The following is a 27,730-nucleotide window of genomic DNA, read 5'->3' as shown; positions in this document are numbered from 1 at the left end:
GTGTCTGAAGTCCCCATGTCTCTAATTACAGCAGGCTCAGCCCCTCGTGTCCCCTGTGTTGTGCTGCCAGTTAACCTCAGAGCATCAGCAAGAGTTACTTCTCGTGATCTGAGCGTTTCAGAATAAGTTCTTTTATAGATGCCCTGTTTCAAGAGATGGATTCCAGCCAGAAACATGGTTAGCTGGCCAGATCACATGCTCTGCTCCTCATCAGACCTTTCATATGGCAGTAGCTGGGTATATTCCTTTCTAAAGAGCGGTCATCTTGGCCATAGGAAAGAGAGACAATTCTATAGCAGATACAGGAGGGTCAGGGAGCAGTGGGAGAGGGGAAGTATATAAGCCCTAGGCTAATTAAGGCATGGTTCCCTGTAGACTAGGGAGGGTTGCTACAGGTTAGTTGGAGCACCTGTAGTTAATGAAGGCCCTGTTAGCAACCTAATAAAACCCCCTGCTTCAGGCAGTCAGGGGAGAAGGAGGAAGGAGAGAGGACTGGAGCTTGGAGGTGTGCTGCGAGACTTGGAAGATCAGAAAACCGGAGTAAGGGAGACCCTGCCCCAGCATGGGAGGGAGACTCCCTCCCCCAGCGTTTAAGGACCGAAGGTACCCCACCCAAGGGGGAAGAGGATAAGAACCCACAGGGGTTGAGAGGGGCTGGGGCTCAGAGTAAGGAGCAAACCCAGACCCCTCCCCCGCTTCTCTCCTTTACCACCTTCCCGGGCCACTAGTGGGGCCCTCGGTGCCCCAAGGGCAGGGGCAAGGGGTGGCATCTTAGCCCCACACCAAGAAAAGCGCAGGACCCACCATACTACATCGGCCATCTTGTCACATAGGACATAGCCTAGATGGACTGCTTTCATCTACCCTGGAGCTGGCCAGGGCATTGTAACTCCGGGTTTGGGGCTGTTGGCCGGGGGCTGCTTAGATTACAGATTCCTGAGGTGAAATCCTGGCCCGATTGCAGTAAATGGCAAAACTCCCACTGGCTTCACTAGGGTTGGGATTTCATCCTGAAAATGCTGCCATTGCTTACAGGTGTTAAACTCTGCTGTTACTGCCCTTCAAGAAACAGGCAGCAGATCTAAAGAAAAGGGCAGACGAAGAAAACTGACCAGAGGCAAAAAATGGAGAGGGCTGACAGCATGTGTCAGTGCATAGATCATACCCACGGGTTCTAATCACTGATTACAGGACTGAGCCCCAGAAGGGCTGCAATCTTACTCATGCCGTAAAATCCATCGTCGGCGCCATCCTGGCCGCAAGTCGACTGGGTGCGTCCGAGTCCGACGGAGAAGACTCGGTGCCTTCTGCTTCCTGAGCCTGAGCTCCGCTGGCCACCTTGTTTGGACGCTGGCCCTTGGGGTGAACAAAGGGAATTCACAGCATTACCGTTCCCAATGGACACCCAAACACAATGCCAATCAAGTGAGTTGGGTGAAATCAGTCACTTCACGGCATCCAAGCCTAGCAGTGGCACCCTCCTTCGCCCTGGGACCGGCTACTGTACTCCTGTCTGGCCCTGAGGACTCCTTCCTCATCAGTAGGCCGCTTCTGTGGCGCTCACTCTATGCTAAGAGCCTGGAGCCCTCTGAGAGCCCACCACTCCCCTAACTGGCCACAGGCTCTCGAGAGGTACGTTCGTCACACTCCTGCTCGCCAACCAAGCACATCCCCTTTCCTGCTGTAACGACCCCTTTGTCATAGGCTGCGGGCCTTCAGAACAGCCCAGGCTGAGAGACCCCTTGTAGCGGGGTGGTTACCCGCTCCTGCCTGGGAAGGGTTAAAGCCAGCCCTGCAGAGGGCTGGGGCTGTGGAAGGAAAGACTTGGGCTGATTGGGGAAACAGCCGCAGCTGGGCCATGGCCCAATCAGGCCCCAGCTGGCCTGTATAAAGAGGCTGGGAGCCAGGAGCTCAGCAGTCTCTCTCTGCATTCAGAGAGAGAAGGGCCTGGCTGCAGGGAGCTAGAGACAGGGTACCTGAGTGGAGCAGGGCTGGGGAAAGGCAGAGGAGCTGGGGAGCTCCACCCTGGAAAGCCCCAGGCTGCGGCCTAGCATTGGGCCAAAGGTACTGGGGGTTGCATAGGGCAGCCCAGAGGTAGGCCAAGGTAGCAGGTCCAAACCCAACCTTGCCAGTGATGAGTGGCTGATACTGCAGTCTGCCCCAGGGAGTGGGGCTAGATGGTGACTGGCAGTAGCCTTATTCTGAGGCGAGGTGGGGTTAGTGGGTGGGGGTTCCCCTGGGAGGGGAGACCCAGTGTGTGTGGGTACTGCTAGGGGGCAGCACCCAGAGCAAGGGGAACCGGGGTCCTGGGAGGGACACGGGGGCCTGTAGTGACAAGGCGGATCACCAGCCTGCAGAGGGCGCTCCGGGCTGGATTGAGCTGATTCCCCGGAGTAACCAGTAGGAGGCGCCGCAGGGGTGAGTCTGACCCCTTCACCTCCAGGCCCCAAGCTGGCTGTGGTCAGTCAGGACTGCATGGTGGAGAGGAAAACTCCTGGCCTCCAAGTTGGGCAGACACACCCTTGGGCTCCAATGCTGGAGAGCTCAACCATAGCCCAAGACTAAGAACCTCTGAGTCCAGGATATATGGACACATGAACACCATGGAGACCTGCACTGAAGGAGTAGCTGGAGATCCAGGGCCCAGCTGCCCTGAACCTCACAGAAGAGAATGGATTTGTTATTACTACCTATATTGGCAGGCCTGGTTTTTTTTCCCCTGCCCAAGCTCTGAGGTGCTGTCAGAACCATGTTTCCCCGGTGACACCCCCAGGCGGGCCCCTCACACTCCTGTGCAATGGGCCTCAGGAGATTAACAGGGAGTGTGGGAGGCATGCCAGCCCCAGCCTAGTAACGACGCTATGCTGGAGTGTCCTGTTACCTGCATTGGCATATTCGACCACGGTTGGCAGGTAGCCACTGGTGCTCAGGTCCACCGGGACAAAGGCCGTGTACTTGCTGATGACATTGCAGGCTCGGCTGGTTTGGACAGCATTTACCTGGTACCGCCTCCCAGACCCTGTTGGGTGAGAGACGTCAGGTTACGATTCGTGAGTTTTGTGGGCTCAGTCCCTCTCCCGGGGCCTGGATCACAAAAGCCACCTACACTCCTCAACCTCCTCACTGGCACTCTCAGCAAAGAGGCCCACGACTGAACTGACCATGGAGACTGGCATATCCCTTTGCCCAGAGCTGTGGTCTCTCTGGGCCAGGATCAAGGCACAGTGGCATGGGGCAACATGGGAAAATTTCTGTGGCTGCTGCAAGCCATAGTCCTTTTTGGTGGCTGACTAGATAGTGCCATTCTCCAGGGCCAGACACTGCATCCTCCAGAGCTGTTAGTCCAGCCCCCGATCACTGAAGTCACACAAAAAAGAAAGCAAGCCCAATATTACCACCCAGGGAGAAGCACACCAGGCACTTGGCCAGTTTGGAGCTTCCTCCCAGGTGGGACAGAGCTGAGAACAGGGGAACGGCCTAGGGAAAGGAGAGAGATGGCTTTGGTGCGAGGGGCCGTCCATTAGATTCCCCACACTGCTCATTCTCCCTCCCTCCCCTAGTTTAGTGTCCTAGAAAGCCGTTCTCACTGTGTGCCCTCAAAGACCCCATCCCAGCTTTTATTCAAGAAGCAGGGCAGGTTGTCTGGGAGTGCTGAGTCAGCTTTAGGGAGACTCAATCAAGGTGCCAGCTCTTCTGTACCTTAATATTGAGCCGTAGGGTCTTAACTCAAGGATCCCAGTGATCTGAGACACTGAGCCCCTTTGAATGGACCGATGTTTCTTTGTCACTGTAGCACAGATGGGATCACAGTCAGCGCTTGCTGGATCTGGCACCAGTTGGTATCAGTGCCTTTCGAAAGCCCTTGAATGTTTCCGAATCCATCCGTACCGCACCACTGGAAAGTGATGCACCGCAATGCATTGCTGTAAAACACCTCTGAGCCCACCAACAAACCAAGCCACCGTGAAACAAACCATCCCCGCTTGGGTCAACAGGCCAAGCCTAGAGGTGTCACGCCTCACATGCTTCCAATTAGCAGCCCAACCCAGCTTCAGCTGTGCTCCTCTGATGGGGTGTGTACCCCACACAGCAAATGAAAAGGTTAATGTGGACCCAAGAGCTAATATGCTACCTGGATACAGTGTGTGGGGAAGGGATGGCTCAGGCTTAATTAAAGATGAAGCCCAGCTGGAGTGGTGACTATAAAGAAGGGAAGATAATGTTAGAAGGGGGCTGCAGGGAGGAACTCTGCAATCCCTCTCTGGGACTAGAGCAGTGATACTCAGACCACCGCAGTTCAGGAGTCGAATTAGTGATAAGCCCCAAAAAGCCCCAGTCGTGTGGATTCATTGTTTCATTTACAATACATTCTAGTCAGATTTAAACAGTATGACGGGAAATATTTTGCTTTTTATATACATATATAATAGTCTTAAGGCAAATAAGTTAATAACTTAGTGCAAGTTGATCACTTAATTGGTTAATAACATAGTAAAAGCGCCCGGTGTTTTAATAGCATGTGCTGCAAAGAGCCGTCGGAGACACATTGAAGAGCAGCATGAGTATCACTGGACTAGACAGTGGAGAGGTTGGGAAGGTCAAGGAGGACGCTCAGGGGAAGAGTTGACACTGGGATCCTCTTGTGAGTAGACAAGTCTGGCAGGAGGCCAGGAGAGAGTAGGAGCAAGCTCTGGTGAGGAGTCCTGATACCAGGGCAGGATCTGGAGCCCTGGGAGGCATTTAACTGAGGAGCTGTGGAAGGTTAAGCCCACGGAGAGCAGAAGTTGGGTTAAGTTGTACTTTTGGTTTGGGATTTCTGGGGGGATTCCAGGGGACAGCCATGTGAGTCCTGGCCCTGAAAGCAGGGTGAACTTCGGGGGGCAGTGGGAGAGACCAGCTGACCAGCTGCAGTCGGTAGAAGCCCAGGGAGGCAGCAGCAAGGTGTCTGACAGAGCAGCTCTTGACAGCTGATTATAGGGTCCCTGGACTGGAACCAAGTGTAATGGTGGGGCCTGGGTTCCCCTACCCATCACTGGGAAGGTGGTGTGCAGCCCAGGACAATACAGGATAAGGAGGTTTGAGAGCCCTGAGACAAAAATGGGTTTGAGGACCACAGGGCCTCCAGTGAAGGCAGAAAACCTTTTGTAAGCGCACTGAAGTTTTAGTTGTTGGACTTTCTGATACCCAGCAGAGATGGGACTAAAGCGTGACCAGGTTGGGGGACGGAATCACGAGAAGAGGCAGAGCATCATGAGACCAGAGTGACCAACAGGAGGGGGCGCTAGAGAGAGAAGAGCGGCTATGCCACGCCCAGCCGCAACCCAGTGCACCCACAGAGAGTCAACTCTTCAGTCGCTGCCCATGCATACCCAGCTCCCATCTAAATAACAGCATCTTCTCCTTTCCTCGTCAGCATGTCTGTCCCTTTCCAGGATTCTCTCTTTGTTTCTTAATGCGTCCATTTGATTTTACTTCTCCATGACAATTTCATCCCTGGGCTACTTCAAGAAAGAGATAAAGAACGGAGAGATGCTACCAGCCTGCAGTAGAGGACATTGCTAGCTGGCAGAGCTCAGTATTGTATGTAGAGTGACCAGACAGCAAATGTGAAAAATCGGGACGGGGGTGGGAGGTAATAGGAGCCTATATAAGAAAAAGACCCAAAAATCGGGACTGTCCCTATAAAATCGGGACATCTGGTCACCCTAATTGTACGCTGGCTCCAGTGCCTGTGTTCCCACGGCCCTCTCTCCCATCTCACTGGCTCTTGTTCCGCAGTGCCAAAGGCCACCTCCTTATTAACTCCCGAGGCCCAAATTCATCCCTGGTGTAAGTCCATTGAAATCAGTGGATGCCTTTTTGGTTCATATGTCTTTGGGAGAGAGTGTTTTCAGACCAATTCTGTGCTGAGTTACCGTTCATGCACGTCCCCGGAGTTCAATGGGTTTGAACCGGAGCAGAATTTGGCTCTCTGACTCCCACCGATGGATGGGCAAAGAAAAAATAACCCTCCCCAGTCACTGAAGCAACACCCCAAACTCAAACCACAGCCAAACAGGCTCAAATCTGTCGGTTTCCTTTCCCAGCTCAGGTTTCCTTTCCCAGCCCACTTATTTTCATGTCAGAGGCCTCTGCACTTCTGTGCCAGAACTGGGAAATAGCAGAAATATCACAAGGGGACTTGCCATCAAGAGATCCCCAGCCCAGGAGGTTTGGCTAATTCACAGACTTGTTCAGAGACGTGTCCAAACAGCTCCACTAGGAGTGATAATCGGGGTTAGATTTCCTGGTAGAGTCTCAACTTCTGGATACTTCTTTGAACGGAACCGTTTGATGTTCCATTCAAAGCCAGGCCCTGAGAATTGCAACTCCATGGCGGAGGGGGCTGAACAGCAGGTGTTGTGTTATGGTTCTCAAAAGGCCTAAAAGCGTTTGATTTGGGCTCACGACTCAACGTGACTAACCCTCTAAAAATATAATTAGCAGCCCTCTGTGGGAAGCAGGGGAGTGTGGGAGAAGGTGAGAGGGAGAGGAGAAGGAGAGTGCTAACATGCAGTAGGGATATTTAATGAGCAATTAGGTGAGCTGGAGAAAAGCGGAGAGGGCATGAGGCCAGCCTTGGGGGACTCTCCTCAGATCATCACATGGAGCATCAACACGTGGCCACGGTGCATCTCCACCATGTGACCTTGCGTTAACATGTGATAACACTGAGGGCCAGATCCCCAGCTGCCGTAAATTGACGTGGGATAATTGAGGCTACTGCAGCGGCAATGGTTTACACCAGCTCTGGGAATCTGGCCCTCCATTCTCACTGAGGCTGGCTGGCAAGGACGCCGGCATTACCGTGTTCGATTTCACATTCCTTCTCGGCCAGCAGCTCGAAATCCCGGATGATGGACTTGGCCGCCAAGTGGTGGAAGGTCTCGTTCCACAGATCCCCTTCGTCGTTCTCACGGCTCTCTCTGTCTTGGAACAGGGGCCGGATGTCAAAGGTGATTTCCCACTGGACAGGCTCATTACCCCTTAACCCCTTCACCACCGCCTTGCAGATGGCCCTGGGGGAGCGCGGGTACCCCCTGGTGGAACTGAGATCAAGATCTTGGGGATCCCAGTCTGACGAAGTCTCTGTTTCAAAGGCAAAGGAAGGGTGCTGGGCAGATTCTGCAGGCAAGCAACAGGCACAAAATGAATTAGCATCACAGTGAAGGGCAAGGCTGTCTCCCATCCTCTGCTGTCACTGGTGTGCCAAGGAGCTTCCCAAATGAGGGCCACTTTGACAACATGCCAGAGTAGGAGTTAGAACCCAGGATTGCCTGCAAGGACACTTGGGGTCAAATTCTGCTCCCAGTTACACCCACTGATGTCAGTGGGTTCCTGTATTCTGTATCTGACAGCAAATGACTCACGGTGTGACCTTGGGCAAGTGACTTAACTCCTTGGTGCATCAGTTTCCCCCTGTGTTAAATGGGGATTATACCAATTTCCCCGGTCTTTATGAGTCTTCTTTCGTGTTTGTAAAGCACTTTGATCCTTGGATGAAAGACACGATAGCAGTGCAAATAGGGTTGCCAGGTGTCTGGTTTTCGACCGGCACGCCCGGTCGAAAACGGACTCTGGTGGCTACGGTCAGCACCGCCGACCGGGCCGTTAAAAGTCCAGTTGGTGGTGCTACAGGGCTAAGGCAGGCTAGTTCCTACCTGACCTGGCACTGCGCTATGCCCAGGAAGCAGCCAGCAGGTCCAGCTCCTAGGCGGGAGGGGGTGGGGGGCTCTGCGCGCTGCCCCCGCCCCGAGCACCAGCGCTGCACTTCCATTGGCCAGAAACCCAGGCCAATGGGAGCTGGGGGGGCGGTGCCTGCGGGCGAAAGCAGCGCGCAGAGCCTCCTGGCCGCCCCACCTAAGAGCCGGACTTGCTGCTGGCCGCTTCCACGGCGCAGCGCGATGCCAGGACAGGCAGGGAGCCTGCTTTAGCCCTGCTGACTGCTGACCGGGAGCTGCCTGAGGTAAGCCTGCACCCTGACCCTGAGCCCCAACCCCCTGCCCCAGCCCTGAGCCCCCCCAAACCTGGAGCCCCCTCCTGTACCCCAAACAACGCATCCCCAGCCCCACCCCAGAGCCTGCACCCCCAATTACAGCTCTTACCCCCTCCCACACCCCAACCTCCTGCCTCAACCCGCAGCCCCCTCCCACACTCTGAATCCCTCGGCCCCACCCCCCCAGTCTGGAGCCCCCTCTTGCACCCCAAACCCCTCATCCCCAGTCCCATCCCAGAGCCCGCACCCCCAGCCGGAGCCCTCACCCCCTCCTACACCCCAACTCCCTGCACCAGCCCGGAGCCCCCTCCCGCATCCCGAACCCCACATTTCTGGCCCCACCCCAGAGCCTGCACCCCCAATCACAGCTCTCACCCCCTCCCGCACCCCAACCCCCTGCCCCAACCCAGTAAAAGGGGGTGGGGGAGAGCGAGGGAGGGGGAATGTAGTGAGCAGGGGTGGGGCCTCAGAGAAGGGGCGGGGCAAGGGTGTTCAGTTTGTGCGGTTAGAAAGTTGGCAACCCTAAATGCAAAATCATAATAATAATTAATAATTAACAACATGAAGGAGGGGGATGTCTCTCCTGGAAACGACATATCCCAGCATGCAATGTTCCATCTTCATACAAGCAACCAGTCCTCTTTGCAGACTGCAAAAGAGGAGAGCAGCTGAGGGCTGCCGTGTACAGCACCACGGGGCTGCATCAGGCCAAGTGCAGTCGTAGGCCTGGCCGTTCATGGGGGAACACAGGAAAGCATTAGCCGCTTTGCAATGCATGCTGGGATACTTGGTGATGCAGAAGGGGGCCAGAACATTGCCAAGGGTGATTGACGCTCATCGGGTGCTTTAAAATAAGCTGCTGTTCCGGGAGAACAAATGTAAAAGGCTTCACCCACCTTTAATGGGAACAGTGACGCACCTTTCATCCACCTCCCTGATGTTAGGGTTGCCAGTTTTGGTTGGACATATTCCTGGAGGTTTCATCGCACAACATGATCTTTAATTAAAGATTACTCTAATTCCTGGAGCCTCCCCAGGACAAGCCTGGAGGGTTGGTAACCCTACCCTGGAGATCACTGCCAACAAACGCACTGCCCTGGGAGTCTACGACACACCTGATATAATGGCCACGCCACGGGCGGCCTCCCACGCTGTCATCTCCTTTCTCGGGCTCCCAAGAGCAGGGTTACAAAGGGACTGGTGGGCCGGGTGGGGTACATTGGCATGGCTCCATCAGTGATCAATGGAATTAGGCTGATTTATTACAGCTGTGGAGCTGATCCGGCGAGTGAAACAAAGTTTGGTTTACCCCACACATGCTGTGAAAGGGTTAATATGGGCTTGAGAAGCCAATTAACCAGGCTGGGGGCACCAGGAGGTAGCGCCAGGCCTGATTAGGGATAAAGCCCAGCTGGAGGGGAGCTGGGGTTGTTTTTTGCTGGGGTTTTGTTTTTCCTCATGAAGCGCTGGGGCCTGGGAGTGCCCAGCTGGAGAGAGGCGACCCAGAGGAAAGGAGAGGGGGGTGTTCCCTTTCTCTGAAGCAGCCTGAGGAAGCAGAGCGGAGCAGCTACTCCAGGGGTGAGCTGGAAGCCTGACTGGAGACCAGGGTCTTAAGGAACTGGAACCTGCCTGAAGCTCTGAGTGAGGAGAGGAGTTTGCCAGCCCAGACAGTGAGGTTGTTGAATGCCCAGGAGCCTGGACAAGGCATAGTTGCAAATGGTAGAGGATGAGACGTACAGCTGAGCCCAGCCGGGCTGAAGGTTTGTTTTGTTTACATTTCTGCAGGACTTTAGTAAAGGATAATAAGGGATTAGACGCTGTAAAGTGGTCAGGCTGAAGATTAGGACCCTCTTCTGGCTGGAATAGGCTTGAGGATTGGCCTGCTAAACCCAGGGTTGTGAGTTCAATCCTTGAGGGGGTCACTTAAGGATCTGGGGCAAAATCAGTACTTGGTCCTGATAGTGAAGGCAGGGGGCTGGACTCGATGACCTTTCAAGGTCCCTTCCAGTTCTAGGAGATGAGGGGAGGGGGAACTGAGGCAAGAAGTGGTGCAATTCCATACTCAGCCAGGAGGGGGCGTGTTGGGGGAGCAGTTTTGCCACTGGCCTCTTTACGATTTGATCAACGTTTCCTAATTTGCCTATCCAGGCACCAAGGTGCTATGGTGGGAGGTGCACAGACAGACTGGTTAGGGTGCTAGGCCAGCTGTGCTCCAGAGGTGGACCCTCTTCATAGCAACCTGCTGAATGACACTTACCCTGATCCCCAGGGCTCCGGCTGCCCGAGGAGGATCTCAGGACAGAGCTGGTCTCCGGCTGACCCAGGCACCTGCCTGGAGCCATGTGCTGGAGACCATCCTGTGGCTGGGGAGTGTCCGCGTCCTGACAAAACGACAGGCAGCTCTGGTGCAGTAGAGAGGGCCTCCTGGCGCCGGTGCCTCGTATCCGTGTGGTGGCGACGTAGGGGCTGGCGGTGAAAGGCTGTGAACAAGGAAAGGTCAGAGTGGGATAGACGGGCATGGACAATGGGTGGGGGTCTTGTTAGGAAAGACACGGGCACAGCAACTGTTAGTGGGGGGGCGTATGACGATAGACCACTGGAAAGAAGAGGTTTGTGTAGGGAACGGATGGATCGATAGGAAGGCGAGATCCTACCACCTACCCACCTGTGTTTGACCCATTCCCTTCTTGACCCAGCTCTCTTATTGGCTCGTAAGACATGCAAAACGCTGACATGTGAAACGGCATCTGTTTACTGAACACAAGCGTTTCACCACCACCACCCCGCAAAGGTCTCCTGATAACTAGCTGGGATTTATTTCTCAGTGCGTGCCCCGGGTGCATTCCCTTGGGGGCTGGAACGAGTCATCGAGGGAGCGCCTTCCCCTGACCAGTGGGAGGATAAATGTGAATTTCCTCCATCTGGCTCTTTTAATTACTTCACATGGCAACTAAGAGAAGGACGAAATAGGCAGGCCGGGGCCCAGCTACTTAGTTACGAAGGGAAAACTGAGCGGCGTTCCTCCTCCTTAAAATAGTCCCTTGGGGGTGGGCAGAAAGGGAGAGAAACAGATCCCTGTGTCAGCGACTCTGCTAAGCTTGAAGGCTTGTCTGCAGCGCTTCAGTGTAGACTCTACTAGGTGCTCCACCTCCCCGAGAGGCAGTAGCTAGGTCGACCTAGCGCTGTCTACACTGGGGGCTAAGTCGGCTTAACTATGCCCCTCTGTGGGAGGGGGATTTTTCACGCCTCAGAGCAACATAGGTAAGCTGACTTAATTTTCTAGTGCAGAGCAGGCCTTAGGCGACAGCATTCATACCTTTGTCCAGCATCTCTAAGGCTGGTCTCTGTATGGACACTCCGTTCCTGGGAGCAAGAGAGACAGAACTCCTAGTGTTGCAGAAAGATGCCCTGAAGGCCGATATCCTCTGATTCCTCACAGACCGAGCTCAGCACGGCAGTGGCAAGCTTTGCCCTGGCCTCCGGTGCAAATACCTCTGCCCTGACCTGGTGGGGCCCTCTCGAGGGGTTGGGTGGGGCATTCAGTTTCCATAACCCATTCAACCCTTGGCCTCTCTTCTACAACTGCCCACAGGAATGGAGGGGAGTGAGGGCAGAGCAGTTTGGATGGTGGATTTTGGATGATGGGCCCGTCTCCTGTGGATTGGGTGGAGATCACCAAACTCATTTCCAGCTCCCCACGGCTCCTCGATTGTCCAGAGCCCGCTCTGTCTGGGGCGGAGGGAATTCCCTTTCCCCCCCGCACTGGGCCTCTTGAGTCCCTGCCCACTACTTGCTTCTTTCCCATCAACATCCCTCTAGTACTGCCCCAGCCCTTGGAGGAGGGCTTACTGACTTGTCTAAGCCATGCCAGCCCCATGTAGGGAGACCTGTGACGAAGGGACACTCCCTCCCCCTTGTTCTCAGCTGAGTTTGGCTTCTCCTGATCCCTGAAAATGCCCCTAAGGTGGTAGAACCTAAGCAAGGAGGCATCTGCTGTGAGCTCAGTGGAAAGTCTCTCTCTGGAAGCTACTGCCGGCACGTTTCCACTCGCTCTTTCCTCTCCTGAGCCTTTCTCCTTGGAGATCAGGGAAGCGTCTGGGAGTTTAAACCATCCATCCTGATGCGCTGACCTTTCCTTTCCAGTTGTGGTGTGGGCATGCGGGGGAGGGGAGAAGAACTCTGCGTTCACATCTCTGAAAATGTCAAGCTGCCCCCCCACACCCACAGTGTGAGAGATGGTGCAGAACAAGGCAGCAATTAAAACCAAGCAGAACACACATGTCTAACCCCTGGCTGCGTTCTGACGAGGGCCGATTTCTCCTTGTGGTCTTCTAAACACCATCATCCCCCACAATGCACAGAGACTGGGGCCTGGCCGACCCTAACGGTGTAGACACAAATACCTCGCCAGCCCTACAGCACAGAAGGAATGAAGCATCCACCCTGGCATGTCTGTAATTAACCATCCCTTAGAAACGCCTGGACTTAGTGATGTTCCATGTCCCAGTCTCCCTCTACCCCTGAGGCTGAGAGAATAATTCCTCTCCCGTGTTCTACTCATCTGTTCCCTCCACTCTCCATCGCCCCGTTTTTCCTTCCCTCGGCCCCCCTCCCCTCCCTGCCAATCTCTGTAACCTGTGGCAGAGAAGACACAGATCGAAGACCTCAGATACCCTGTTCAGGGTTGTCATGGGAACAGGGATGCAGCAGCAGCTGTTCTTGCTCTGGTCTGCCCAGGCTTGTTGCAGACACTGATTTCGAAGGAGACCATCTCAGGCATGTCAAACACCGGCGCGAGCCATTCCAGCCCTTTGCCTGAAAATCGTCATGCTGATATCACGTTCAAAGGGGACTGAATGCCTCTGATTCACCACGGAAATCACCCTTTCAGCTAACCTCACCTTGTCATTTCAGTTTATCATGACCTCAGAAGGGAAGCGATCAGCCTTCTTGTGGGCTGAACCTCGGACCCTTCCCTCTCAGCATTCCCAGCATATGCCTGGCCTTCTCTTGTAAAAAGTCACTATCCCTGGAGCATGGGTGGCCCTAGGGGCCCACAAGCACTAGGAAGCTGTTGGAGGCTGCTCTAGCTTGCACCAGGGGCTGAATTAGCTTCCAGCTGTCTGTGGGATGGTGGGGGAGCAAAAACGTGACAAAGCCACCTCTGACTCCTGCCTCAGCTGCAATGGATGGAGTTCAGGCACACCTGAATCTCTCTGGCCCAATGGAGTACAGAGAGGGAATACACCAGGGAATGAATTGGACCCACGTTTGTTAAGGTGTGGGAGTGAGCAGAATGACTGGGACATTGATGCAAACTCATTCTGGGGATAATGTCTCCTGTTGTGTCCAGGTGAAAAGAAAGAGCTGTGAATTAAAGCAATTTAAATGGGGCAGACTTTTCCTCTCCAGCTCCTTTTGTACCCTATCTTTCATCGCCGTGGACCCGGCGTTGTATTAACAGGGGATTTGCATCAAGATTAACTTTGTGTTTTGCTGTGAGGCACGCAGGCACTACTACAGCTCCGAAGGGTTTATATCGTTTGGCCAAACTCTAGTGAAATATGAACCCAAGAAGAATTAAAAGGTATAACTAGGATCAAACAAAGAACAAAACAGAGCTCAGACGCGCTGATGAAGGAGACAGTAGAGATGCCGACAAAACGCATGAGCCCAGGCTATGAAAAGAAGTGGTGGACCTGTTGTGAGCCCCCCGCTGGAAATCTGGACCTGCTGGGCTTTATTTCTGGCAGCAAAGTTTTCTTCTTGGCACCACGTTGCAGCACAAAATGTGCACGCGCGCACAAGCACGCCCCAGATCTGAGCCCCTAGAACCTGGGCGCTTTGCCTGCCGCTGCAAGGCTGCCCCGACACCTGATTCTACAGGCGTAGTCACCTGAGTGTGTTTTTAAGGTGGGCAGGAGAGCATTGTGTGACTATAGCGGTTGGTTTGGCGACAGGGCCTTGGGAGAGGAGGCATTGGACGAGGCATACTGAAGAGCATCCTACACCCTAGAGGTTGCACTTGGGCCTGGGAGCAATCCTGGAAGCCACAGTTCTGGGGTGGTGACATGCAGGAGATGAGAGGGAGGAGGAGACGGCAAAGCCGCAGCATTGGAAAGGCAGGAGAGCCCCCTGCAAAGCAGCCACTGGGGTCTGGAAGCTGGAATCCTCCACCGGGGGCCAGATTTTCAGGAGATCCCAGGGCCAGATGTTTCGTTGCTCAGCACTCGCACCTGGGGCCAGATTTTCAGGAGAGCTCTGCTCCTTCCACTCACCATGCTGAGAGCATTCAAAAATCGGGCTACTGGTTCCCAGCCGAGCTGAGTGCATTTGAAAGCCTGGCCCTATGTGGCCACAGTACAGGGAGGCCAGAGTGTCCAGGGGAACTGAGGGTACAGGGCGGGTGAGAAGGGTAGGAAAGGCTCTTACCCTGCAGCTTCTGTGCTGGAGACTGGGGCTGGGGAGTCACATGTAACTCCTGGGTCTCCAGGCTCCAGTGCAAGAAAATGGCACATCGGGCAGGAGCTACGCCGTGTAACAGGACCTCGGGGCAGTGACACTGCCATGTGCTCCTGAAAGAGTCCCTCCGAGCTAGGAAGCAGGGCCCAGGCTGCGCTGGCATAAGAGGGGCTGCAGTGCGAGGTTACCCTGGCGAGGCCCCTGCTGGTGTATCCCACCGTCCAGGCCCAGCACCGGCCCTTACCTGGAAATCCGCTCGCCATGGCTGTGGCTCCGGGCTGAGCTGGCACAGATCCTGTATGTGGGCTTTGCGAAGAGGATTCTTGCCCAGGGCAGCGCTCGGATCGCTGGCTGTGGGGACCCTCTTGAAAGGCTCATGGCTGGCAATCTGATTGGTGCTGTACACCCTTCGCCTGGAGGAGGATTTAGGGTCCAGCCCTGTTCGAAGGAAGAGCTGATCAGCAGCGGGACCAGCCAATGCCAGTCAGGTCTTTAACATCCCTTGTCTCAGGCGGCAGAGAGTGGGAGGCCCCTTCCCGCCCAATCACTCTCCCCAACTCCACAGAGAATCGCCCTGACTCTGCTGGGAAGATGAGCCTTGGACCGGAGAGAGATAAACCAGGTAGGGGGAAGGACAACAGAGAGACTCGCGCTTGTGAGCCCCCAGGGAAAAGAACCCTCCACACTGCTCATACGCGGGGTGGCCCAGGCATGAAGGGGCCAAGCTTTGGAATATAGTACATGGACTTATGTTCATAGAGCGGTTTTCGTCCTGAAGGATCCCTATTCGAATCAGGGATCCCTGCACCCAGGACTGACATGCAGCCCTTCCTGGGATGGAACAGAGTCGTGACACTGTTGGAATTTGACTGGGCCAACAGGATTAATACCCTTAGCCTTGAGAAAAGTGCCAGGGACTTGTTAATGCCCATGAGGTCAGGACCTTGGTTTTACGTCTGCCCCAGACTCCTCTCTCCTCACTGAGTGTGACTTTGGTCCTGGTTAAGGGACTGTTTTGCAAGTCTGAGGAATGTCTAGCCAAAGAGTTGCACACCTCTGTCCTCTCCCATGCTGGCAGGTAGGTAAACATCATTCGCCCCATTCTGCTGATGGGGAACATGAGGCAGGGAAAGGCAAAGTGACTGGCACAATGTCGCAGGCTGAGTTAGTGGCAGATCCAGGAATAGAGAACCAAAGAGTCCTGATTCCCAGTCCCCTAATCTAACCCCTCTCCCTCCCTTTGTGGAAGCAACAGGGCCTGGCATGTCCCCAGAGGGATACACTCATCAGGCTGCCTAGTAGTGGGATGGGGTTCAGTAAAATCCTACATCTGGAATTGGAATTTGGCCTGATCCAAACCTTGCAGAGGGTCACCAAGAGGCCAGGAAACCTTTTAGTGCAGACGGTTTTGGCTATGAGAGGGAGCGTAAACATTGCAATAATAATCCCAGGGCCAGAGCCCAGGATGTGCTGCAAATCTCGGGGGATGGCTATTCTCAGTGGGTTCCCAGTTCGTTTCCCAGACATATTTGGATGAAGCAGTCAAGCCAAATGGAGACTCTGAGCTTTGTGTGATTTGTTGCCACTTCTCCAGAGACCCCTGTCACTTCTCAGAGATACAGCTGAAGGGATGTTATCTGAAAGCGACAAACCAGTGGCTAAAGGCAATGATCAGGAAGAGGAGTGGGTGATGCTATCGGGTTTACAATAAGGAGAAACTGACCAGTATCTGGGTCAGATTCTCTCCTCAGTTCTCCACCAACCACCAAGAGATCAGGGGTCCGCTCTGAAGGGAGCCCCCCCTCAGAGTCCTTGGGATAGCTCCAGCTGTCCGAGCCAGCTCCCTCTTCCTGGGAGTGAAAGAAAACGGAACTGCCTGACTCCTGGGAATGCATCATGCTATAGCGCCGCCTCTTGTCCTGGGGAAGAAAGGGAAAGAGAAGAATTGGGCTGGAATGCTGCATCCGCTCTGGCCTGCTGGGTCTGGAAAGGGCTCAGGATGTGCATGGAATTGGCAGTCTTAGCAATTCGTACATCATCCCCACACCTCTTGATGAAGTGCCACACCCCATGTCTAGTGCCCCTTCTCCCTTTATCCAATTGTCCCAAACCCCTTCTCCCTGACTGAAGAACCATAGAACTGGAAGGGACCTCGAGAGGTCATCTAGTCCACTCCGAAGCACTCGTGGCAGGACTAATTATCTAGAACATCCCTGACAGGTGTTTGTCCAACCTGCTCTTAAAAATCGCCAATGACGGAGATTCCATAAATCTCCCCAGTGCTTAACCACCCTGACAGTTGCAATTTAAGCCCATTGCTTCTTGTCCTATCCTCCGAGGTTAAGAAGAACAATTCTTCCTCCTCCTCCTTGTAACAACCTTTTATGTACTTGAAAACTGTTATCATGTCCCCTCCCAGTCTTCTCTTCTCCAGACTAAACAAACCCATTTTTTTTTTTCAATCTTCCCTCAGAGATCATGTTGTCTAGACCTTTAATCATTTTTGTTGCTCTTCTCTGGACTTGCTCCAATTTGTCCACATCTTTCCTGAAATGTGGCGCCCAGAACTGGACACAATACTCCAGCTGAGGCCTAATCAGCACAGAGTAGAGCGGAAGAATTCCTTCTTGTGTCTTGCTTACAACACTCCTGCCTCATCCCTTCACATCCTTATGCCTCAGGCGATTACAGCTGGTGCTTTTCAAGACTCTTGGCTCTTCTGTTGGCTTGTGTTATGTTTGGGAAGGAGAGGAAGAGAACAAAGCACAGTGGGATCAAACAACCGCCCCACCTTCCTCTGGCACCTCAGTGGTGCACAGCTGACCCGTGAATGGAAGTGGGGCAAACCACTCAGCAAGACACCCTGTCTGGTGGCAGAGTTTTCTGTGCATGTGACGAGCATAATAGCCCAAGAAAGATTCAAGTCAGGACCACCGTGGCCTTGGGAGAGCAGCCCTGCAACAGTATGTGGCTACCAAGCTAGGAACTCCTGCTGATCGAGCTCTCAGCCACGGTTCCCTTACAGCCACATTCACTTCATGACTCATATCTGAGATACAAGTCTCCACACCGGGGAGGAGTGAGAGAGTGTGTGACTGGCTCCCCCACCACACCTGCATACACTCACACACAATGCACACACCCACACCCCAGGCACACTCACACATACACATGTATTCACACACACCATGCACATGCACACCCAAACACATTTGAATGCACAAACAAACATATATTCCTGTGGGGGCTGGGGAATGTGGCAGAGGTTACTTACAGCTCTGGGGTTAGAGATGTACAGGGACGTGTCACAGACAATGCCGTACCCAACCAGCCGGTCGCCAGGGAAGAGACAGCTGGCACTGACTGGGGAGATCAAGACCTCAGTGGTTTCAGGAAAGACCCACTCCACAGTTACATCGCTCAGGACGGGTGACATAGCTTTCTTCAGAGACTTGATCATCTGGCAGGACAGAGCACAAACCCATGTGGACTGTCAAACGGCAGAGGGGAGGGTGTTTGTGAACGAGTGTGCGGGCACGTGTTGTGAGCACGGGCGTGCATGGATGCCTGAGCGTGTCGGCATGCACCTGTGGGTGAGTATGTCAGTGTGTGAACATGCTGGGGGGTTGCACAGTGAAGATAAACAGACCTGCCCACCTGGATTTCAGAGTCGCCGATTGTCCTCTCCAGAGCCCATCACAATGTGATGTCTTGAGTCTAGCTGACAGAACAGGCTGAGCGCACAGGGAGAGGCCGATGGCCCAGCTGCTCTTGTCTCCTGCCTGCATCATACACATGATGCTTCAGGGGAAAGTGGAAAAAATCCACCCTTTACACATCTGGCCGATTGGGCAAACTGATTTTGGCAGCAATCCCCTCCTGCTCCATGAGGGTGAGAGACACCAGAGTGGAGTGATAGGGCCCTGTGATCCCTGGGAACTCACCTGCTACATGCCACCTGTCTCCAGTATTCCAACCCCCTCGGCAGAGCGTGCAGGTGGTTTATGCCACCTGATCCTTCAGCTGCCAGACACCAGTCTGGGCCAAGAAAGCAACTTAGAGCACCCCTGAGGCTGCTCCAAATCGTGCCATCTACCACCAGCCCTCTGCACTCCAGCCAATTTCCTTTTTGCCCTGCCTAGCCCCCTACACCAGGGGCAACGAAACCAATCATGGGTGCATTTCAGAAAACCCTCAGTGGGAATTTCAGCAGATGCCTTTGCTGCAGGATAACACTCTGGTACCTTGGATGGCAGGCAGGTCCCTGCTCTGCATAGGCATTGATCACTCACACACAGTGTGGAGTGCGCTCGAACTCTGCGCCATCCCTTCCCAATCTCCCCAGCCACGAGACACGCTTGTCTTTCTCTAGAGAACTCCCTGGGGCTTTCCAAACAAGCCTCCAGTGCAGGCGCTGAGAGATCTCGGCACTCGGAATCAACGTGTCTTCACGTCTTTCCAAGGACAGAGAGCCATTCTCGCAAGCACACAAAGAGGCTACTGGTAGCTCAGCACTGGGCCAGCTGGGGTCAATTATACTCTATGTAAATCAACGTAGCCCCACTGACCTGTATGGAGTTATGCCAGGTTACACTAGCTGGAGATCTAGGCCAATATCCATGTATATATTACAGGCAAATCTATTGGAAAGTTCTCCATTCGTCACGGCTTTCCCACTAGGAACTGTTTTCCAGAGTGCAGAGAGAAGTTAAAAAGAGATTTATATACAGGGCGTTTTAAACTTTCTACATGGTTCAATGTCCACAATACAGGATCTGTAAGACACACCAGGATGTGCTTGATGGGGCCATTAATTGATGCCTTAGATGGCTGAAGACCATCTGTATAACAAGTGAGGCCTGTATTAACAGCCCTGTAAAAACACCCTTTCCTGTCTTGGGGCTTAATTTATAACACGGATGCTTGTGCTTCTCTGTCTCTGAAAGTGCTTCATGGGCTATAGGGGGAACAGGATTGGGCCCTTTCCGTGAAACAGTCATTACAGCTGGCATTTCCGACCCTGGTGCTAGGCTGGACTGAACCAATGGGAGCCTGTCAAGTTAATGCACAAAGAAGGGTGAATCTCGGTCTCCCACTGACGTCGGTAAATCATATGAACCCAATGACCGTTGCTGGGGAGAGCTGAGCGTTCTATCCCAGAGGGGCCAGGTGGGGAAATGCAAAAGGTTTAGGGTATGTCTACACTGCAACCATGGCACGTGACGGCAGCTCGTCTAGACAGACCTGAGCTAGTTTAATCTAGTTAGCGCTAGATTAAAGCTGCAGCGGCATGGGCTTCAGCATGCCCTAGCCTCCCAAGTAATTGTACAGCCCTCCTGGGCTTCACTGCTTAATCCAAGCTAGTTCAGGTGTGTTTAGACTAGCAGCAGTCACCCCCCATGATTTCAGTGTAGACAAACCCCTAGAGAATGGGAGGGGAAGTGGAGGGGAGGCCGATGATAAAGGAACCGTAACTCCCAGTTTGGAATATAAATGCTGTAGGAGAGAGATGGGTGTAGGATTTCAAACGCTGCCAGTGAGACAGGATGTAGCCAGGCGAGGTGGGGATAGTGAGGCTGTGAATAATGAACCTTGCAATGCAACTCTGTGGAGTGAAAGTGACAGGTGCAGGGAGACCCCTTATTTATGGCATTGGCAGCGTGGGAGCCAGACATCAAAACCTCGAAACCGCTTCCCAGCCGGCGTTAAAGTCAGTTTAACCAGCATAACTACTGCACGGTTATTTCCCTTCCATGTACCCTGTGAACCTCCAGGCGGCTGGGCTGAGCAAAACGGGGGATTTTGACTTCACTTCACAGCTAATTAGCTGCCTGGATGCCAAGTCCTCTGTTTCGGTCTGTGCCGACTACTGCAGCTATGTTTGCCACCAGGAGCGTGTCGCGCCTACTGCTTCCATTCCTCCCTGCACGCAACCTCTGACTCCCCAATGAATCTGACACGCAGGCTCTTTTCCATCCAGCTCTCCTCGCCCACACGCTGCGTAGGAGTTGGCGAGCCAGTCCCAGAGCAAGGAATTGTGCCAAGAGCAGCTTGTGACCACCCTCACCCCCGCAATGAGATGAGAAGTTCACTAAAATGCAACATGTCTGTTCCCCTGGGAAACCAGCCCTGTTGTTGTTGTTTGAGTCCAGAGAGGCCTACAGGAATTTCAGCTCAGGAGAGGGAGAGGTTGGGAGGGGGGATTCGGTCCAACGGCTCCGTGCTGGTGTGTTCGGGATCATCCACGAGCCATGTTTGTGCGACGTTAACTGGTCCCGCCGTCAAAGTCAGGACCTGAGAAACATCCCCGCAAGGCAGTTCTTGGTCACAGTGATCCCCCAGCTTCGGGGAGTGGTGTCTGGGCCTGCGAAATCCACACCGGGCTTGCTGCCCCTGCCGTGGGATTCGGGGGGTGCAAATCAGGCTTTGCACCGGCACTTCGTTCTGTGAGTGCAAAAATGGTGGTACAAAATCGCAGGCGGGGCCTCTGGTTTTAGGAACTGTCCCGTCGGTTCGACGTGAGCCCATTGTGCTGCAGTGTTGCCACGCCGTGGCGAGCTGATGGAGGGCAACGTGGAGATGCCCAACTCTGTCCTGTTGGATACACCTGGGAAAGTGGCAATTCTAAATTCCCTTCCTAGGATTCACCTAGCCAGCCAGAACCTCTCCACCAGGAAGCAGGGCCTGGCATCGCTGGTCTCATATATCAGCAGACTGGAGATGCCCTCAGCAGCTCAGGGCTGCTCTCCTCTGGCATATCTGAACAGCCCACTGTGGCGTAAAACTCCAGTGGTCTGGAGTCCTTTCTCCTTCAAATTCGCCATCTAAAATCCTGCTAAAAATGATCCATCCCTCAGCACGAATAAAAACCCACCACACCTCCACCCCTTCCCTCCCGGTGCTCTGCCCGTGCCCATTATATAGAAAGAGGGCAGGGTGCCTGGGGCTGGATTGGAAGGTCCCTGGCTAGCTGGGGAACAAATCTCTGGTTCCACCAGCGGGCGCTTTGCCACTGGCTTTCCTCTGGAGACATGAGTCACCAAGGAAGAGACGACCCCATGTCCTGCTACAAATCACCTCTTCACACGGCTGTCAGGGGATTGGGCCGTTGCCCCCTTGGCTTCTAAGGCTTCCTATTATTATTATTATTATTATTATTAGGGTTGTGGTAGCTCTGGTCCTGGCCCAGGAACCCCCTGGCCAGGTGCTGGACAAACACATAAGACATCAGAACAGCCAGACTGGGTCAGACCAAAGGTCCATCTAGCCCAGTATCCTGTCTTCCAACAGTGGCCACCTGGTGGTGCCCCCGAGGGAATGAACAGAACAGGGAATCATCACGTGATCCATCCCCTGTCGCTCATTCCCAGCTTCTGGCAAACAGAGGCTAGGGACACCATCCCTGCCCATCCTGGCTAACAGCCATTGATGGAACTATCCTCCATGAACTTATCTAGTTCTTTTTTGAACCCTGTTATAGTCTTGGCCTTCACAACATCCTCTGGCAAGGAGTTCCACAGGTTGACTGTGCATTGCGTGAAGAAGTACTTCCTTTTGTTTTATTTATTAATTAGCACAGGACAGAAAGATGGGCCCTGCCCCAAAGAGCTGATAAGTGACTAATAATCCCTGGCTCTTCATCTTTAGCCCTCAGACACGTCCCAAAGAAGGTCAGTATTATTCACCCCGACACTGAAGACAACAGGTGGATATAGACGAAGTGAGGAGCACAAGGAGACAATGAGACAGTACGAGTCAGGGTCAGCATGATGGGTACTGGTGTTAGCACACCTGCTGCCTAGCGTGTACCCTGCCTCGGCCCATCACCCCCTCCCATCGGGGCACCGTTAGGGGACGTGCCCAGTGTGCATTCTGCTCTCACTGGGGTGAAAAGCACCGGCCCCATTGGCTGCCCTCCTGCTGACATAAAGCCCGTCAGTGACCCCTGCCGTCACCCACCTGCTCAGCTGCAGGTCTGTCAAATCAGCAAATAATCCAGCCGCCTTCTTCCCTCGTCTTTATGCAGTCCCAGCCCAGCCCCTTTGCAGGACGGATTCTGATGGGGCAGCTGCTCCCTTGCCCCAGCCCAGCTTTGTTGGGGTGCAGAGAAGCCTGCAGTCTTTGGGGCACCTATCCAGACTGACCCTAGCTCCGAGCCCTGCATGGTTTGCCCCCTCCCCACAAGGAAAAGCCGGCGATGGGAGGGATCCGGAGTAGCAGTACCTTTGGCTGCAGCCTCTCGCCCTCCGCCAGGAATTCGGCACTCCCCTTGGACACGGCAGCCAGCCCGCGCACCAGCCTTCTGCAGGCCTTCTGCCCAATGCCGAAGCTGTAGCACCTGGGGAAAGATGGACATTCAGGATACAGGTCAGGGGCGAGGAGCGGGGGACGTTAGAGCAGGAGGCTGGGTGTAGGATCAGACCCCTACCCCCTGCTAAGGCTGGGCAATGTACTAGCATTGAACAGTACCGGCTCCCCATGACTTCAACGGGAGCTGCAGGTGCTCAGTCCCTCTGAAATCAGCCTCCACTGAGGTGCCTAAACGTGCAGCGAGGCAGCCAGATGTTTAGCCTCGACTCCTCAGCCCTGGTCAAAGGGGGACGAAATGACAGAGGGGGATGCCGCCCCGCTGGCACCCGAAGGGATGCGGGCTTGCTGAGCATTGGCCCTGGGGCACCCCCCTCCCTCTACCTCCGCTTGCCGGCTTTTGCAGCAGCTCCCTCCCTCTCTGAATACAAACAGCCTGCTTTTGTACGGGGATCAGCTGGTTTCCCCAGCTGAGTCCTGCGGTCGATACCGTTAAAGACCTGGCGATTAGCTCTGCTCAGGATTCAAATAAACTTTCTCAAGGAAAGAACAGCCAAGTGCTTTCCTGACCTTCCCGGCCCTGCTAAAGTGACCTTTTCGTTGTTGTTGTTGCTTCTGGCTGAAGCCTGTGATCAAGAGCAGGTCCGGCTCCAGGCACCAACGGAGGAAGCACGTGCCTGGGGCGGCACATGCTAAGGGGCGGTTTTCCGTCCATTCTTGGGGCGGCACAGTCCGGGCGGCTTTTTTTTTTTTTTTTTTTTGCCTCGGCAGTTTGGGCGGCAAAAATGGTAGAGCCAGCCCTGATCAAGAGTTGGCATCAGGCAGGAAAAACCCTGGGTGTGAGCCAGCCCCTCTGCAGCCAGGGGCTGGGGCCTGGCTGGCTAGTGAAGGGCAGGGAAGCACTGGTCTCACTTCATTGGTTAAGGGCTCAGCTCTGCTCCCACTGATGACCATGGGAACTGGGCCACTGGGCACAGGGAAATGACCAGCTCTTCTAAGAGAGGGAGGGAGGGAGGGGTGGACAGAAGTCAGTGGAAGTTGCACGTGCTCAGCACCTTTCAGGATTCGTCCCCGTCTGTTTAAGATAGACTCCTGCCTTGGAGCAGGGGTTTCCACCTCCCCTAGGAAAGGTCTGGCTAGGGACTGCTGAAGAGGAAACACAAAAAGCCTCCCCAGCACCTTGTTCCTCTCTGCTCTTCTCCAGCCCTGCCTGTCTGGAACACCGTGAGCAATTACCTCCCAGGGCCTGGGAGCCTGACAACAAGGGCTGCTGCTGGTCTGAGCAGAACCTTCCTCCCTCGGAGGGAGGGGTCTGGAGGTCCCACTGGCCCCACAGAAGGGGAGGGAAGTGGGGGGATGGACACAAGAAGGGAAGGAGACTCTTCGAGGATGAGAGGGAAACTGATCATTTGTTTTTTTCTGTTCTGTTTCGCTGGTTTCTGAAACTGCGCAGCAGCCTGCCCGGTGGGAAAGGTCTGCAGCCTGGTGCTCCAGCTGATTCGGGATCCTGTCTCTGATGGGGGCCAGCACCGGCTGTCTCAGGGGAGAGCACAAACCCCTCCAGAACCCACCTGGCTTTGCAATACGGTGCCCTGCAGGGCGGGGAATTCCTTCCTCGCTCCCCGCCGATGCCCCTCATCTCATGGAAAGGCCTGGTGGTTTCATTGTGTGGACAGAACGGCAGATCCTGTTATTCGTGCCCCTTCCGAATGGACTTAGGGCTCATCTACACTTGGAACTTAATTGGGATTAAGGTAGGGGGTGAATTTAAAATGCGCTTGCTATTCCCCTGATAACTACATGTGGACAAGACCTTAGTAAACGTACAGGGAAAGTTGCTTGATTGCATTTCCTATCAATGCAAGGAAATCACCAGGAACGGCAACATTAACATCCAATGCACGCTCAGTTCACATCTTACCGCCCCCCCCCCCCCACACCCCTCAAACGCTCACTGGCCCTGGAGCAAGTGTGGGCAGTTGGGTGCTGATACTTACGCTTTTCATGCATTCCAGAGGGACTCAATCCCCACCATAGCTGCAAATCTCAGCCCAGCCCCCCCTTAATAATGTCGGATCCTTTTTCTAAAACCATCCCAGGACACGTGACTCAACGATATATAGTGGCAATGAGTTCCACAAGTTCTCTTTATGTCACATAAATACCCTGCATTTCCTTTAAGCTGCTTTTCACATGTTTGCTTTTCAGAATATTTGATTTTTTTATGCTGCCCCGCACTAGACCCAGCTGGGACTCAGAACCAGATGTATTAAAAGACTGCAAAGAAGACTGTTCTCAGGTCAGTCCTGCAAGCAGAAGACATCAGCAAAGTGGCTGCTCTAGTGAAACTGCCAGGCCCAATTTCCCTGGCTCAGATTGTCTGGATGACCTTCCAGAAAAGCACCTGAACTTCTGGGATCCATTCCAAACCCTGCTACTACAAGCTACCATCCTGCCTTTCATTCTGAGTGTGGGATGACTGTGAATTATAAGATGGAGGCCTGCTGCTCGCATTGCGCTCCGAGTCCCCTACATGCTGGTTTTTTGCCCCTATACCAGAGGATCCCAGAGTTATCCATACCTGGTGGAGAAAGACTGATTCCGCAGCAGCTCAATGACCTTCCCGGTGTTGCTAACGGCTCCGTCAGTCAGCAGGAAGAGCAGGCGCGGGTGGCCTCTGTGGATGGGCTGCCGGATGATCCACTTTAAAGGGGATAAGATGTTGGTGCCGCCCATATCCGCCCGGAGCTTCTTGATGCTCTCACACGCAATAGCCAGACTCTTCTGCAAAGGGAGCAGAAGCGCCCACTAGTTAGAGTTATTGTGGTAAAGATTGATTGATGCTGAGCGCTGATATAACACTTTTCGTTTGGGGATCCCGACGCTCAGTACGAGATGACGACACCCCCATTTTAGCGGATGGGGGAAACGGGGGCCTGGTGAGGAGAAGTGACTTGCTGCGGGTCAGACAGCAAGTCAGTGGGAGAGTTGGGAATACAACCCACATCTTCTCAACTTTTGGTCACCTGCTCTAACCACCAAGCCACGCTGCCTCTGTAAAAGGCACGCACCCAATGCGTCTGCAGCTACTTTCTGTAGGTGAAATTCACCCCTCGCGGAGGGCAGCGCAAGGCATATGCAACACAGAAATCCCACTTAAGCTTGATTCTTTAGGACTTAAAGGGGGCTGGTGCCTGGGCCAGGTGCCACTGCTGTCCCTCTGCAAGGGAGTAGTTTCACTCTGTGTGCAAGGGCACTGCGATTGTGTGGACCTGTGTGTTTGTCCTTAGGCAGTGATCTCCCTAGTGCAGGGTCTCTGCTTCTTCAGTGCTAGGAAAGAGCCTCGCACATAGCAGATGCTTCTGTAAATAAACAATAATAGCGATCCAGACAATTGCAGGGTGCGTATGTGACAGCGGGACATGTGAGTGCATGGGCCCCACAGTGAAGGTCCTGCACTGTATGTATGAATGGGGAAAAGTGGAAGTCAGCGCATAGGATCTTTTGGGAGAGCAGCGTGGATGTCTAGGGCTGTACAAGGTATACACAGAACTTCGTGTCCATTTTTCTGTGGCTGGCTATCCAGTGCCTGTTAATCCACACCCTAAGGAACTCTTAGAGCTGCTCAGCCCAACGCTCGGGATTTATCTTAGATGAGGGTGATCTGTGTCATCGACCCAGACATCAGGAGGTAATAGCCTCATGCCTGTAACATTATAGGCGTGAATGACTGGCACATACCGTAGCCTTTTTATGGAAAGGCTAGGTCCCATTTGTCAATGTCGGATGCTACATGGTGTGCAAACCCCCACCCTGCAGTACACTGGGCTGCAAGAGGACATGTGGTTCTCTTCTAGTGAGCGTGGCGATGGCCCAGAGGCATAAAGGCCTGGCACCTGCTGGAGAAGGGGGCTGGGTTGATGAAGTCTGCAGGAGCTGCTCTTTTCTGTTTCAGGAGGTTTCTGATCATTCTGGCCCTCCCACATGCTATTGCTCATTAGCTCATTCAGGAACAGCCCAGCATGGCCAGTGCAGAGAGAGTCCAGGAAAGGTGAGTTCCTAAAAGCCATGTGATGGAAAGTCAGAACCTCCAAACCTAGGTCACTATCTTGGCCACAAAGAGAGGGGTTCTGGTGTCTCAGAGGTTCTGTCCTCTCAGATTCATGTCCCCAGTGTGGAAGGATCTGGGATATTAGCACCCCTCTGTTAATACCTGCCAAGGTGAGCATAGCAGCCCAAGTGAAGGAACTTGGACTCCAGAACAAGGCCAGAGGATTGTGGCTACTGGTGTGTGTAGCTGCTTCACACAGAGAGGCAGGGCAGTGAGTGAGCTACACAACCAGCTCCCTGGACCAGACGGTCCCAGGGCAGGGCACGGTTGGCATCAGCTGCAGCACATTCCCTGATACCATCCTGCAAAGGCAGCATCTGAGCTGCAAGGCCCCTGCCCTCTTCTGTGAGTGCCAATGAGTTCAGAAATGTCTTCACCCACCTCACAGTAAGTTTGACTGGAAGGAAAGAGGGTCTTAAAGGTCGACCCAAATCCGATGACGTTGAAGCGGCATGCCGGTGCCAGGCTCTTGAGTATGACCAGCAGGGCGTCCTGTGAGGGTGAAGGAAATAAAGGTGAACACATGTCAGGAAGCCTGATATCTGATTGGCAGCCTGAGCTTTACCAGCAGCACTACCCTCCTGGCTTTCCTTCTCCACGTTCACTTCACCACTACCCTGCATTTGGCTGCATGCAGTTCAATAACACAACAGAATAACACTGCTTGTTTCACAGAATCATAGAAATGTAGGGCTAAAAAGGACCTCAGAAGGTCACCAAGTCCAGCACCCAGCACTGAGGCAGAGCCAAGTTAAATCTAGACCCTCCCTGACTGACAGCTGTTTGTCCAGCCTGTTCTTAAAAACCTCCAGTGA

The 27,730-nt window shown here is 53.8% G+C and overlaps 1 protein-coding gene across 1 annotated transcript in view; it reads right to left on the bottom strand.

The window, feature by feature from the left end:
* The window catches only part of VWA5B1 (von Willebrand factor A domain containing 5B1), a 57,430-nt gene that overhangs the window by 7,170 nt on the left and 22,530 nt on the right, over positions 1-27,730 (bottom strand). The window contains exons 8-17 of the mRNA XM_065421402.1: positions 27,297-27,407; positions 25,386-25,588; positions 22,721-22,835; positions 17,772-17,957; positions 16,221-16,416; positions 14,742-14,935; positions 10,293-10,515; positions 6,847-7,164; positions 2,882-3,019; positions 1,222-1,356 (exon numbers count right to left, since the gene is read on the bottom strand). Of these exons, the coding sequence (XP_065277474.1) occupies positions 1,222-1,356; positions 2,882-3,019; positions 6,847-7,164; positions 10,293-10,515; positions 14,742-14,935; positions 16,221-16,416; positions 17,772-17,957; positions 22,721-22,835; positions 25,386-25,588; positions 27,297-27,407 (1,819 nt within the window). The remainder of the gene's footprint in view (positions 1-1,221; positions 1,357-2,881; positions 3,020-6,846; positions 7,165-10,292; positions 10,516-14,741; positions 14,936-16,220; positions 16,417-17,771; positions 17,958-22,720; positions 22,836-25,385; positions 25,589-27,296; positions 27,408-27,730) is intronic.

The sequence above is a fragment of the Emys orbicularis genome, chromosome 22 (genome assembly GCF_028017835.1).
Source record: "Emys orbicularis isolate rEmyOrb1 chromosome 22, rEmyOrb1.hap1, whole genome shotgun sequence".
Classification (NCBI taxonomy): Eukaryota; Metazoa; Chordata; order Testudines; family Emydidae; genus Emys; species Emys orbicularis.
This window is presented reverse-complemented; position numbering and strand designations above follow the sequence as displayed.